General features: G+C 30.1%; 1 protein-coding gene across 3 annotated transcripts; it reads right to left on the reverse strand.

Annotated features, from left to right (window-relative positions):
* Nucleotides 1-43: 43 nt before the first annotated feature.
* Nucleotides 44-12,747, reverse strand: LOC143255495 (uncharacterized). 3 transcript variants are annotated; one of them, XM_076511239.1, is made up of 5 exons: nucleotides 12,240-12,747; nucleotides 4,193-4,273; nucleotides 3,521-3,582; nucleotides 3,052-3,154; nucleotides 44-1,310 (listed from the first exon to the last, which is right to left on the reverse strand). In XM_076511239.1, exons 1-5 carry the CDS (start codon nucleotides 12,413-12,415, stop codon nucleotides 1,304-1,306), a joined length of 429 nt encoding a protein of 142 aa, XP_076367354.1. In that variant the 5' UTR covers nucleotides 12,416-12,747; the 3' UTR covers nucleotides 44-1,303. The 3 variants fall into 3 exon arrangements, with proteins under 3 accessions (XP_076367354.1, XP_076367352.1, XP_076367353.1); XM_076511237.1 differs by having other exon boundaries at nucleotides 44-1,341; nucleotides 12,240-12,746; XM_076511238.1 differs by lacking the exon at nucleotides 4,193-4,273 and having other exon boundaries at nucleotides 44-1,341; nucleotides 12,240-12,557.
* Between the last annotated feature and the right edge of the window lie 1,421 nt (nucleotides 12,748-14,168).

A 14,168-nucleotide genomic window follows, 5' to 3' on the forward strand; every position in this document is an offset into this window, starting at 1 on the left:
TATATATCCCATGTTGTTATACTAATTCATCTATTAAAACAAGTTTACAAAAGCAAATTTTATTAAAATACAATACATATCAATAATATCTGAAATTTGTTTCAAAATCTTGAGAGACTAATATGTTGAAACAAAACCGAGATAATGCAATTACACTTGATTCTTCCAAGTATGTTGCAATACTGTTATTGAAATAAAATATTTTCTATTTATCTAACTCAAGAAGAGTTTATCTACTGTAAAGGTTCATAAGTATTTTTTTCTTTGTGGATTATTTTTTATAATTAGTTTTCACAGTTTTCTCACATAGCTCTTTACCCACATGCAACATCTTTTAGCATAGCTCACATATAATGTAATTCAATAATGTAATACAAGCTGTATGCTCCCAAAGTGATTTACAACTTATAACAGTTTGAATAATAGTAGTTAGTGGTTCAAAGGACAATAAAACAAGATTTAAGTTTAAAGTTACTTAGGATAAATGATTGTAACATCATGTTACTATTTGAAGTCATTCTGGAAAGGAAAAAGGCAATGTAGTGTTCATGAGGTCACTCAACTTGATTGACCTTGTATAGTTAAGGTAGAGAATACAACAGAATAAAGTTTTACTGAAAATAATTATTTGAAATGTAGTTAAGAGGTTTTTAGGTCTAATCCAAATAACAGTTTTTGTAATCATAACACAAGAACCATTCCAAACTTGTGAAAATAACCTACTTCTTTACAAGCCTTAGTAAATTTTGAGTAAAAGTACTTTATTACAAAAATTTTTTTTTATTTAGTAAAAGTTCTAACAAATCCTGTGAAGACAAACTTTCTGCATTAAAAGTTATGGTGCAAATACATACATGAACTCGTGCATTTTATATAGTGAGCTTGTGATAAGGATAATTGGTGCTAAAAGTCCAGATTTTCAAACTTCTAAAACCTTTTCTTTATTATGAACATGGTATTTTGATGATGTAATTAGGGTAATATGTACATTTTTATTCTTTTTTTAAAAACATTTTGTATTTTCACAAGGAACAAAAGTCCACTTATAAAATTTCAGTGAAATATTCTTGTACATTTTATCAACAGTTTTTATTATTATAATGACATATTTATTGCAAGCTTTTACTTTTGTTTCTTTTTCTTTTTGGGGGAAGGAGAGAGTTGTACTTCTGTTTTACAGCAGTTCTTTCTTTTCTGCTTAACACAGAACTCCTGGAATGAAACCCTTCCTTACTATGCATCTCTTCTTCACCAGTATTATGTAAGATTTTTCCTTGTTTTGCCACCCAACTACTAGTTACTGCTACAGCCTGTAAACGGACAATTTCTTCTTCACTATCACTACACAGAACAAAGAAACTATTTAAACTGTATTGTATTTCCAGGAATTCATACTAAGATTTAAATAATAAAACAAAAGTCATGTTAAATATATTATCTTACATTGCCTAATAAACTAGTATCTATTGTTCTAGGTGATGTGATATTTCTGGGTCTGTGAAACAGATATATCTAAAACAAGAATTTGACCCTTATTCTAGCATAGGCTCAGCAATTTTTATTGAAATTAGTAAAAACACTTTATTCTTGTACATAAAGATACTTGATATATAACACAAGATGTGAGAGATTACTCTTTGTTAACAAGATATTCTGTAAAAAAGCATATTTTTTGTGAGAATTGATAAATACAAGTAACATTACACTGTAATTCATCTGCTCTAGTGAGTGTTTCACATTAATACCTTCATAACAGTTTTGTGAAGTTTGTTATAATGTGGTTTTCACTCAATTTTAAAACCATTAAATCATTTTTGTTTTAAACATCACTTAAAAACTGCCACATTTATGCTATTATCAGTTAATTTACTTACTTTGATGTACATTGCACAGCATACACATTAGAGGCATCTAGAGATTTCTCTAACATTCATTGTTTTCACATAGAAGGAAGCCTCTTTTACAATTTAAAGCATACCTGATATATTTTAATATTATAAAGTGAAACTGTGAATATAGAAGACATATACAGAACTTCTGATAAACTACATTATTCCATTGTTGCACAGGTTGTTATAAGATCTACACAACATTTAACTAGCAGAAAACTTGAGGTCCATCATATGCAAAGTCAAGAGAAATACATCTTAGTGGGAACATGGGGAAATAATGGTCTGTATATTTCAGGTTCAACAGTACAACAAGAATACAAACAGATATCATGCTGTAAAAAAACATGCACAATACAGCAGCATGAAAGCAAATTTTAAGGAACTGTGCTCATGTTGGTTTTTAAATGTTAAAAATCTTGACTGGAGTCACAGAAATGTTTGTTCTTTTTAATTTTCCATTACAAATAAGATTTTAAACAAGTAGTACAAGGATAGACACAGGAGGGGGGAATAATTAACTTTGTAATATCTTTGGTCAAAGGCTCACTGGTACTTAAAAAAAAAATCTTTTTCAACTCTAGGAACATGCTTCAATACAGAATGAAAGGGTACTGACCAAACATATGCAAAGATTTAGATCCAATTAATTCTTGAAGGTTATTTCTGAAGCCAGTCAATACTACCAGTGAAAAGCTTGTTAAATGTTTTAAAATTACCTTATATTTAGTACTTTTATAAGAAGATTTAGTGATGAAATTGAGACATCTGAAGGAAAAAAAAAACTCTTTCCAGTTGGTGTAATTCTAGTAATAAATGTCAAGGACATAGTTAAAACTCTCCTAATCATAAAGAAAACCTGAATTTATTTTTTTAATAAGATACTAGACTACTGATTCATCTCTTGCTTTAACACAGTTTCTTCATAATATCAGGGTAACTGTTGAAGAGATGTGGTTTATCAGTTAAGCTTTGAACATTTAAATCATAAAAAAATACTTAAGAGGTTTATATTAGAGGAAGCAATTATTTTGAAACGTTATACAAAATTGGTAACACTCAGTAAAAAAGAGTGTTCCTTGAATATAATAAAAAACTTAAATTTATCATTGTAAAAGAAATAATTCTCAGAAAATAAGCTTATATTTCTTGGCTATAGTACCTGCTTGGTAAACTTCTCTTTGGTGCTTGAGGAAAACTTGTGTTATTTGTTGTTTCTTCCACATCACGCAAGACTGTATTTGAGTCGGAAAATAAATAAATTCCTAATCAAAGAAAACATACAAATGAACTCGGTTGTACATCTTACATTCTGTACTCAGATGTCAATTTATAAGCAGTTACAAACATACCCAAATGCTTTCTGAATACAGTTATCTTGTAATTTTTTTATGAATGAAACAGGTAGTTTAAACAACATCAATGTATCTATTTTGATGAATACTGTAGTATTAATAAACACCACCACAGCTTTTGTGATGGTAGACTTTTTCAAAAATATCTTGCAAAGTTTGCAAAACTGAACAAAGTAAATGATTGACAGAAACATGGACCATAAGAATCAAGGAAAATGTCAAATATGTTAATAGTAACTAAAAATACGACAGTTGTTCAGTTGCGTGGTTGCTTACCTTGGTTTGTTAAGTCATTATCTTCTTTCCAGTTTAATTTTCTCGGTTTTTCTTTCAATGTACTGTGGCAAAAAATATAAATATTGGTATTTTAGTGTTTCAAAATTTAATGCTACTTTAGAGGTATGTTTTACTATCACTTAAAGCATCAAAATAATGATTGAAAAGTCTTATCATAAAGAAAAAAATTTGGAATTATTATATAACAAAATGTAAACTTTTATTTTGTAAAATATGTTCATTTAATTCCTTCAAATATTCAATTTATTCTTGAAAAATAAATAAGTCCTGAAAAGTGATATTAATTAGTACTAGGATTAATATCTGTTAGCAGAATATTTTTGTGGCATTAATAAATTTAATCATAATTTTGATTAACTGCTCAGACTTAAATAGCTATAACAACTGCAGCCCAACTGTACAGTAACAAGGCACACTGGATCCATTTTTAAGGAATGTCATTAAAAATCTCGCTGGTTTTAGTTTATTTCAAATAAATGGAACTCTGGAAGAAAGAAGTTTGTTTAATTGAATTACAACTTTGTACATGTCCTACTAATTAAAAGTTGTAACACATTAATTCTTGTCATCTATCTCACCATGTAATAAAGAGATAAATCAGTGAATTAAACAGCATTAAAGATATCTTCTGTTGTAAAACTATCAACTCACCTGTCAATTAAAGAAGATAACTGCTTGGCCACATACGATCGACAGCCATTGCTTATATCTAAACCATTTTCTTCATTATTTCTACAAATGTACATAAAATATGATTTAAAAATGTAATTCTCAAGTATCAAGTTGTTTTACAACTCTGGACAAACAAACTGTAAAAAGTTATTCAGTTAGCAACTTCTAACTTAATATTCATCAGTATGGCTGGTCATAATGCTGATTTTGCTGCATAACACTTGATGAAAAGCCAAAACATAAATTGTGAGCTTCTTAGTTATAGTATTCAATAGGTTCTAGGGAACTCTTTACTGACAATTATACAGGTCAATTTCTCCACTTAAACCTATGTTAATACCCAAGAAATAGAAACTCATTACCTTCTACTGACTTAGACAGGTTTATAATGTTTGAAGCATTACTTACTAACTGTTCAAAATATGATGTGATGCGAGATAACAACAGTTTGCTGTGTTTGTTAAACAGTTAATTGGAAATATCTGTTGTTCTGAATAACCTTTAACATGTGTACAATCCTGCAACAACAGGTTCTTAGTCAACCTCTAGATTTTCCATTTGTTTTATACACAAATTGCTCACAAATATCCTTCTTTATTCTGTAATTTTTTAAAACATTAAGTTATTATAAAAGAAGTATATATTTTTCTCATTTGAACAGTCTAACTGAAATTTAACAACATTCATTTGAATGATATCTTTATAAAGATTTTTACAAAAAGTACAAGTGAAGGAACAGGGTTGTTAAGTAACAATGTTATGTGATAATCCAGCTGCAGGGTTTACATGTTTTGCTCTTCTTTAATTTTTCAGCCAACAATAAAGAGAACCAGCAATGGTTAAAAGCAATCAGTCATAACTTCTACAAAAGATAATTAACTAGAGCCATCCAAGAGCATTTTCTTAACACTGACTTGATAAAGTAAACACTCACCTTTAAAAAGATAAAGTTATTGGGATGTTCACTACAATCCTTTTTCATTGTTTTGTAAATTATTTTGACCAGTGATCAGTGAGTTCATTTCACTAATTCCTTTGCTACCAAGTGATTACTCCTTTGAATTTAGAAGGTTCAAACTACAAGTTATAATTTGTTTTGCAATGTCAATTAATAAGGCACCAGGTAAAAGTTTAAAGGTTGCTTGATTGTTCCTAAAACAGCCTTGCTTTTCACATGGTCAATTCTATGGAGGATGTTCAAGGGTTAGATCTCATCAAAGCATGTTTATGTTGTCAGAAAGAACAGCAGCAAATGTGGTATAAAGAACCTTTGATTTGGATTGCATAATTTTTGTTTTTTAAATCAAAGGTTTAGGTAAAAATTAAAATGCTATGAAAGTGGAATATTTTAAATAAATGTTCTTGAAAGCAATTTTATTGTGTTTTTAAATACCTATTTCAAGTAGTTTGGATCCCCTATGCAGGGTATGGGCAATTCAGCCAGTATCTAATAAATTTGAAATAAACTACACTGCAACGTGTATATATTAGTTGGACAAGTTACAAATGGTTAGGATTAAATCTAAGAGAAGTTTTAACACCAACCAAAACACAGACTCTCTTCTTGCTATTTATGAAGTTTGCCACAGCAATTTTGTCATGTCACAGTTTAGATAGTATGACCACCCTTAATTTTAAACCACTAACCACAAGATGGTGACCTATTGCTATTTATATATACATATATATAAACACGTTACTTATTTTGAATTATTTAATTATTTATTATTGTGTATAACTTTACACTTTGATTTAATTTATTACTTTACACCAATTAATGAGAGAGTCTGCAGTTAGATTTATGGTTTCATATATTAATGAATTCATAATTAAGGGTGGATTTAACATTTCTCATTCTATATGCCTGAATATTCAAGTCAAAGGATAAAGGACTTTAGAAATTGTAGAGGTTTGGTTTCTTCACCAATTGGTCAGGAAACCTGCTTGTAACAATGCTACTATAGATTTATTATTAATTTCTAACATAAAAATGGTTGACAAAGTGGGAAACTTAGGAACAAGTGATCATTGCTCTATTAGGGTTGAATTTATACTGTATGTGGAGAATGGGTGCAAGTTTAAAAAAAACAAACTATTTCTGATAAGATATAATAAAAATATATATTGTGAATGGAACAACTGAATTGATGAATTTTGTACAATATTTACAACAAGAAAAGAAAGTGCATGTAAAATGCCAGGTTGGTTTACAGAGAGAACAATAATAAAACTAGAGAAAACTATTAGACATTTAAGTTTAAATTCACTACGATAATAAAAAGTTTAGAGAATTATATAATATAAAGAGAGTTGGTGAAACAGAATATCAAAAAATATTGGCTGAAAATATGAAAAGTAACAGTTTTCTTAAACTATTAGAATGGGAGTAGGTCCTTTGGAGGGCTAATAAAAGAAAACTCATTTCTGATTATTATGGGACTGAGGCATCGCTAAGTATGTAAATGCCCTGTATGATTAATTGTAGCAATAAACAGAGAAAGATGCCATAGGAGTAAGCATATTTTTCAAAGTAATGATGTTTAGAAAATAACATTTGAAGGAAACATTGAAAAACGTGCTGCCCTGTGAGCAATCTGAAAGTGCAGTATAAGTGAATATGCATTTTTTTGAAGCAATAATGTTTACAGATGGAACAACAATACCTTAAGCAAACAGCGAGAAATGTATCACAGTACAATTAGCCTGTTGATGAATAACTGATGCTACCAAAGATCAAATAAATACAGGACAAATAACTTAGAACATTACTTCAGAGAAATGCACCAAGGGACTCCAGTTATGTGTTTAGATTGAACAAGCAAATGCTTTCAGAGTTATAGGAAATCACTGAAGCTATAAACTAAAATTGAGGAAATGTCTCATGAATGTTGAACTAAATAAGCAGACATCAGCGAGCTTGTAGGGCAATATACAAACTTAGATGTTGAACCTAAAGACCTCGATTAATAAGATGACGCTATAATTGGACCATTGTTCTCGTATGGTGGAGGAAATACTTTATATATATATAAAGAGAAGAGCCCATGTTTAAAAGAGGATTAATAATTAACTGGAGAATGTAAGAGTCCATAAACAAAGTTTGACAGTTTAATGGTGTGTCAATAAGTTTTTTCATGAAACAAACTCAGAGCAATAGTAAACAGGAAACCAGGTTTTACTTGGAGTAGGCCAATAATCAACCTTCTACTAATAAAAAAAAAAGGGCTTGGAAAATAAGCCCACAGAGTTAGTTAGTTAGCCAGCTAAGTCAGACAGCTCAGAATCTCAACAGAAGAACAGGAAGATGTCTTCATACTCAAGCTCTTTGTACATATTAATGCCATTGTTCCTTAACATCAGTCACCATGGTAACAGAACTGTCTATAATAAACCTTAGCAAGTTAGACTGTATGTACGTGTGTAGTGTTAAATGTTTGAAAGTATAAATAAAGTATTTTATTGGATGTCTTGGGTTCAAGTCTCTTTTGTTTAAACTGTAAAGCCTTGAGTTAGTGCCTATTAACTCCATTTGCAATGACACCCACACTTAAAAATATATTTTGCATGTGTCAGCAGGGAGTATTAGTCAAAGCTCCAATGACTAAACAAATTCAACCCACTCAGTCTGCCTGCAGGTCAGCCCAGGAACCCATCACATGACAGGATGACTATGTCATAAAATTATTCTGATTTTCTTCAGCTTTTATAAATAGAAACTTCAATAATATTTTTCATTCTGAACAGTTACTAGGTGGAAATATGATAAGCAAATTAATTATAACATTCTGGAAGAATATGGGACCTACTGGTCCATTTTGACTATTCCATCCTTTAATTAATCAAACTAAATTAAAATAATTAAAATATTAAATACATAATTCTTAAAACCAGCCCTTATCATTTATACACTTATCAAATTTTTTTCTTAAACTCACTTAAATTTACTGTCTCTTCAAAATCAGAAAGAAACCCATCCCAAAGGCCAACCACTCTATTAGAAAAATGACAGTCTTAGCTGAAGATGACTCCTACACTACCAAAATTTATACTTGTGTCCCCTTATCTAGTTGTGCTATTTTCACTGTGAAATATGAGAAAAAAGTGATGCATCAACACTTTCCATTTACAATTTTAAACACCTCAATCAGATCTCTTAATTATTAACTTTAGAAAAACAATTGAGTAACATAAAAGTATGATAAGGTTCCTGAGCCAGATAGTACTTCCCCAAGGGTACTGAAAATGGGTGAGATCTGAACATGTTAGACATCTGTCAAACCTTTTTTTTTTTTTTTAAGTCCCAGGATAGTAAGCAGGTGCCAAAAGGTTGGAAGTTGACCAACGCTAATATTTTTAATAAGATGCTAAATATTATCCAATTAATAATAGATACATCAGTTTTGCATCAGCAGTGCAAAAAATTTTCTTAAAGTCTAAACACATGCTTGGTAAATTGATTTAATAAAGTTTAAAATTCTATAAGGCAGTCAGCATGACTTCATTAGGAAAAATTTTGCTATACTTATAATTTGACATTCTTTGAAGTTACTGCTCTTATAGATAATAAAAACTGTGTGAATTTGGTGAATATAGATTTTCAGAGGCATTTCACAAGATACCATGTGTAAAGCTTGTAAAATAAATTAAAATGCTTGATTCATTGGATGAAAAAGCATTTGGACCAATGAGAAAGGTTGCTATAAATGGAGTTCAGTTAAACTGGGTAAATGTCACAAGTCAGATCTTGGTGTCAAGACCTTAATTTGCTCTTTTTGATTTACATAAAAAAATATAGCTGAAAGAACAATTAATAAAATTACTTAAATTTGCAGAAAATATTAAAATCTTGGGTGTTGCTTTACAAAAAGATGCAAGTTATTTAATTTTTATACTGAATTTATGACATATTAAAGCAGAGTCTGATGGAGATACAGTTCCAGCTCCGTCACAACAAACCGACTGGAAAATTTTCAAGATACTGTGCTTTTTCAGCATCTTTGCCTCATGCTCTAATTTCATTTCTATTTTGAAATTCAAAACATATTTTCTTTTATTTTCATACTATTCAATAAAAAATAAAATTATATTTATTCAGTTACTGCATTTGTAAACATTACAATTATTATCACACTCTTATATTGAATTATTAGTAAAATAAAAAAATGCCATAGAATATGTTTCATAATTGTATCAAAATGTATGTTTTTAATAAAAGTTTTGTTCAAAATTCATTTTATGTTGATAATAAATTGGATAAATTATTTATAATTGCCTATTTCTTTACACATATGAGCAGTGTTGAACAACTGTATTAACAATAAATTTCTGTCAAGAAAATATGGAAAATAAAATTGTAATGTAATTGTGGACTACATGCTCTATCAATAAAATGTCAAATGCAAATTTTTTGCTTGATTTTTTGTGTTTTTACAAGGTACTGTAAAATATATTCTTCATAATTTTTTTAGTTACAGGCACACTAGGCCTTATATTTAATATAAGTATATGAATTTTAAATTTCACATATAAGTATCTGTTTATGACTCATTTAAGGAACTATGTTGTCTTGGGCTCCTTATGTAAGGGAGTATACTGAACTGTTGGAAACAATACATTAAAAGGCAAGTAAGATGGAAAGATTCTCATAACAAAAACCATTTTTTCTTGAAAAACCCAGTTAGAATAGATATCACTGACATGTTTAGGACTATTGAACTGAAGGAATTTATACATCGTATTTTTTGTATATGATAGTGAGAATACTATGACCAAAAGATACAAATATAATTTTTGGCAGAGTATGGGTCACTTCCAGTTATAATACTTAGTTTTCTAACAGGATGGTTGACCTTTCAAATGGGTTGTCATTGGATGCAGTGGATGATGTAAATTTATATGTGTTTAAGAAAACAACTTGCTAAATATTTAACTAAAAAGAGCTAGCTTTAAGTTTTGTTTTTTATTAAAATTACTTTAGTTTAAAGGATGGGGACAACCAAGATGGGCCAACAAGTCCCTTTTTCTCCTTAAATTTTATGCTATGCTTTCAATGTAAATAAGACTGGTTTGCACTTTTAATATACAGAAGAGGAGGACAAAAGTGTTAGCTGCTTCTTGTCTTTACAGGACAAAAAAAGTTGATGCAACTTGTACATCACTCAACAAAGTAATCCAAGTTAAAAAATGTATTTTCAAAAGAATACAAAAGTAAAGTAAATATCTGGAAGACATTAAGAACAATACAGTCATGAATAATAAACTATAAAGGGTACATGAGCCACATGCTTATTATTTAATGAAATATAAATTTCTCGAACACTTAAATGGTAGTAAGAAAGCTAAAAACCCAACAAATGTTTGGGTTGCAGCTTGGCTTGTTAAACAGTTCAACTACTCTTTCAGTGATATCTAACATCAGATCTTTGATGCCCTAATTATATTCTTCTATATCTCAGTCATAAAAATTTGCTTTCTCTCACTCTGTAGATACTGCTCAAAAGTAAAAATCCAGTAAATCTCATTTCTCAAATTATAAAAAAGCATTTCCTATTTAACAACTAGATAGGAGCTTGTAATAGTGGATAATTTGGTGAAAAGTACAGACTCTTCCATGTTATTACTTCTCTGTTTCAAGAGGTTTGAGCTTATAAATAATTCAGCCTGATATTGTAGTGTCTGGTTAATTTTGTTTTATAATTTTCTAACGTCATTTAGGTAAACATATTTCAACTAAGTTTGTTTTTTATTTATAATAATTATAAGGAGTAATTCTGATGAGCTGAAATGCTTTCTTTAGCCTTGTATGCTTACACTCTTAATTTTAAAAATGTTAACTCAGCAAAATAGTAATATTTATTAAGAGAACCAATTTTAGTTTTGAAGTTACACTTTCTCCAACTAAATTCTAGTACTTTATTAGCTTTATCCCCAGTTTCATTCAAAGTGACACATAGGTTTTATTTATATGAAAAAGTGATACTCCTCTGTGACAAAAATACATCTTCTGTACATATACCTCAAATATATATTGTTATACTTCTTAATAATAGAAAAATATATTACATAAATGATACACAGTTCTTAATATTCTAAGGTCCTCTAAGTTCACGACCACCCTACAGGTCCATACCTAATACTATTGTCATCCTCATGACCAAATATCAGTAATGGTCACTTTTTCACAACTATTCTTCACCTAAAGTTAACTCAAGCAGGTCAAAATGTTGTTTTTTTTAAATAAAAGTTTTTAACACTCATACCAGTGGACTGTATCTATATTCTCATGTTTTGTTTGTTATTTATGTACAAACAACTTCCTACATATTTCCCAATTTGGCCAGAGAGGGAACACAGCAGGATTCACAGACGTCTAGGCTGTATGGGTAACATTTTCTTTTGTAAAGGTGTCCAAGTAGAGCACTCTTCGACTTTCTTATTTCAAGTATATTATAAACTAAATATCTCATTAATAATAAAATCCAGGCTTATTAATTAATTGTTTTTATGTTATGGAACATTTTTATTATATGTTTTATTTAAGTAACAAAGGGAGAAATCACTTTCCACAATATGATCTTATGATAAAATAGAAGAGTTTAGTAAGATTATAACCATATTTAGTACTCATGATTTTCAAGATGCTTACATCTAACCTATCATTAGAAAGAGATAAACACTACACCAATAACACATATCAAACTTGTATATTTCTGAATTTTACCTAACCTTATTTCTTAAATCATTGGATTGTATTTCTTTTCATTCATTGCTCATTTTGGAGAGAAAACTCGTCAACACGAATTCCTTGTTCCAAGCTAACACAAAAATAAATCAGCTGTCCCAAATAATATGATGCAAAGCACCAGATTTTTATAAAATCACAAGTTTAAATCTTAATGAGCTACAGCCCAGAGATTTCGCAGTAAGTAAATTAGCATTAACTTACAATTTTTATATCATTAACTGAAATTAAAAAGCACATTTGTAATAGCTTATGAACGAAAAAAGAAAAAATGGACTGGCTAACCTACAGACAGCGGAAAATTCCTTCTTGAAGTTGAAAACTTTATTTTTGGCGTTCCTATTCTGTTTTTGATCTTCAGATTCTAAACACGTCAAAGGAGAAAAATTCGGATCAATCGCTTCTTTTAAACGGATATTTGTATCACTCACGTCACTGCTTTCACACTCACTCGACATCATCACAATATAAATATATCGATCTTCTCGGTTCAGATTTTTAAACAGTGAGCTTTATAGTCAAAGTACGCACTACATACACTACAGTAATCAAAACACTGTAGTCAGTATACAAACTGCAAATCCAACCAGCATACCAATAGTACTAACATTAATTGTTTTAACGCTAGTAGTGAATACACCGGGTAAGGAACAGAATTTTATAAAATTTAATCTGTTGTTTCTTTACAATTATTCATCAGAATTATCAACATTTCTAAAACAAATCGGTGATACTTTCGTTTTTCGAAAATAATTTCTGATGTGAGGCAGGCACATCACATAGTACAGAATTATATAATGCTTTATAAAACCTTTGTTCATACTCGGGACAATTAACAAATTTACGAGATAATCACGTATTTTAGATTTTACGAAACTGCTAGCAGCCGTGTTAGAAAGTTGAAGCGAAAGAAAACTTCCATCCCGGACTAGGTTTTAATTTTTTACTTTTATTTCTAACAGATGTGAATATATATACATACAACGTTACGGATTTACTGTTCTATATTTATTTTACTATAAATGTTTGTTTCAGTTTAAAGCATATAACTTATGTTGTTAAATATATATTGCATAAGTTCCGCCTGTTCTCAAAATTTGTAGAAGATTCTCGTGACTAAGACTCAACAATATATGTTTCACCAAAACACTAGCATATCTTCGACTGTTGTTGAGCTTTCGAGAATTTGGCCTAATGAATATAAAAAGTAGCCGTCGCAAGACGTCAACAGACAGTAATAAAATATTTTTGGTTAGTTACAGTCAGTATACCATAAGCCTCGGAAGCTATAAATGTGGTAAACGCTTACTGATTGAAAACTACACATATTTGACCAGGAACATTTATTTCAAACATCACGAATCGTTCAACTTCAGCGAATTAACTTCGAACGCTAACATTTCTACGAGGACATTAAATATGTATCTACCTCCGTGAAAAGTAAGCTTATAAGTCGTGTTAGGCCAAACAAGATCCAAGTTAGTTAGCATTCCCGTCATTCGTCTTCGAATTCCTGTTACACCAAATATGCCCGCTCTTTCAGCTATGGGACGTTATTATGTGACGGTCATTCCCATTATTCGTTGGTAAAAGAGTAGCCCAAGAGATGGCGGTGGGTTGTGATGAATAGCTAGCTACGTTTTCCCTCTCGTTTTACACTGCTAAATTAGGGACGGCTAGCATATAGCCCTCGAGTAGCTTTGCGCAAAATTCAAAACAAACGAACAAAACCAAGTTTCTAAACTTGTTGAAATCTTATTAACTAAAAAATATTACAAGATTGGATTATCTCTAACGTATATGATCAGAAGATCTCTGCAGCTCGTTAGATTCTAACTAACATTCAAGATTAGTAGATTTCTTCTATCATCGGATTTTTACTAGTGTGTAAAATTATCTAATTCTTTTGCTTTTCTGATTCACACTAACTTCAAGATTATTAGATACCTGAAACGTTTCAGATTTTCGCTAACTATTAATGTTTAAAAAATTACGTTAACTTGTCTGATTCTTACTAATTTGTATGGTTATGAAACTTTTGTAATTTGCCGAAGGCGATTAGCAGATTTCTGTATGTGTGTGTGTGTTTTTCGTATAGCAAAGCCACAAAGGGTTATCTGCTCAGCCCACCGAGGGGAATCGAACCCCTGATTTTAGCGTTGTAAATCCGGAGACATACCGCTGTACTAGCGGGGGGCAGATTTCTGTAACTTG

The sequence above is a fragment of the Tachypleus tridentatus genome, chromosome 7 (assembly GCF_004210375.1).
Source record: "Tachypleus tridentatus isolate NWPU-2018 chromosome 7, ASM421037v1, whole genome shotgun sequence".
NCBI classification, from domain to species: Eukaryota; Metazoa; Arthropoda; class Merostomata; order Xiphosura; family Limulidae; genus Tachypleus; species Tachypleus tridentatus.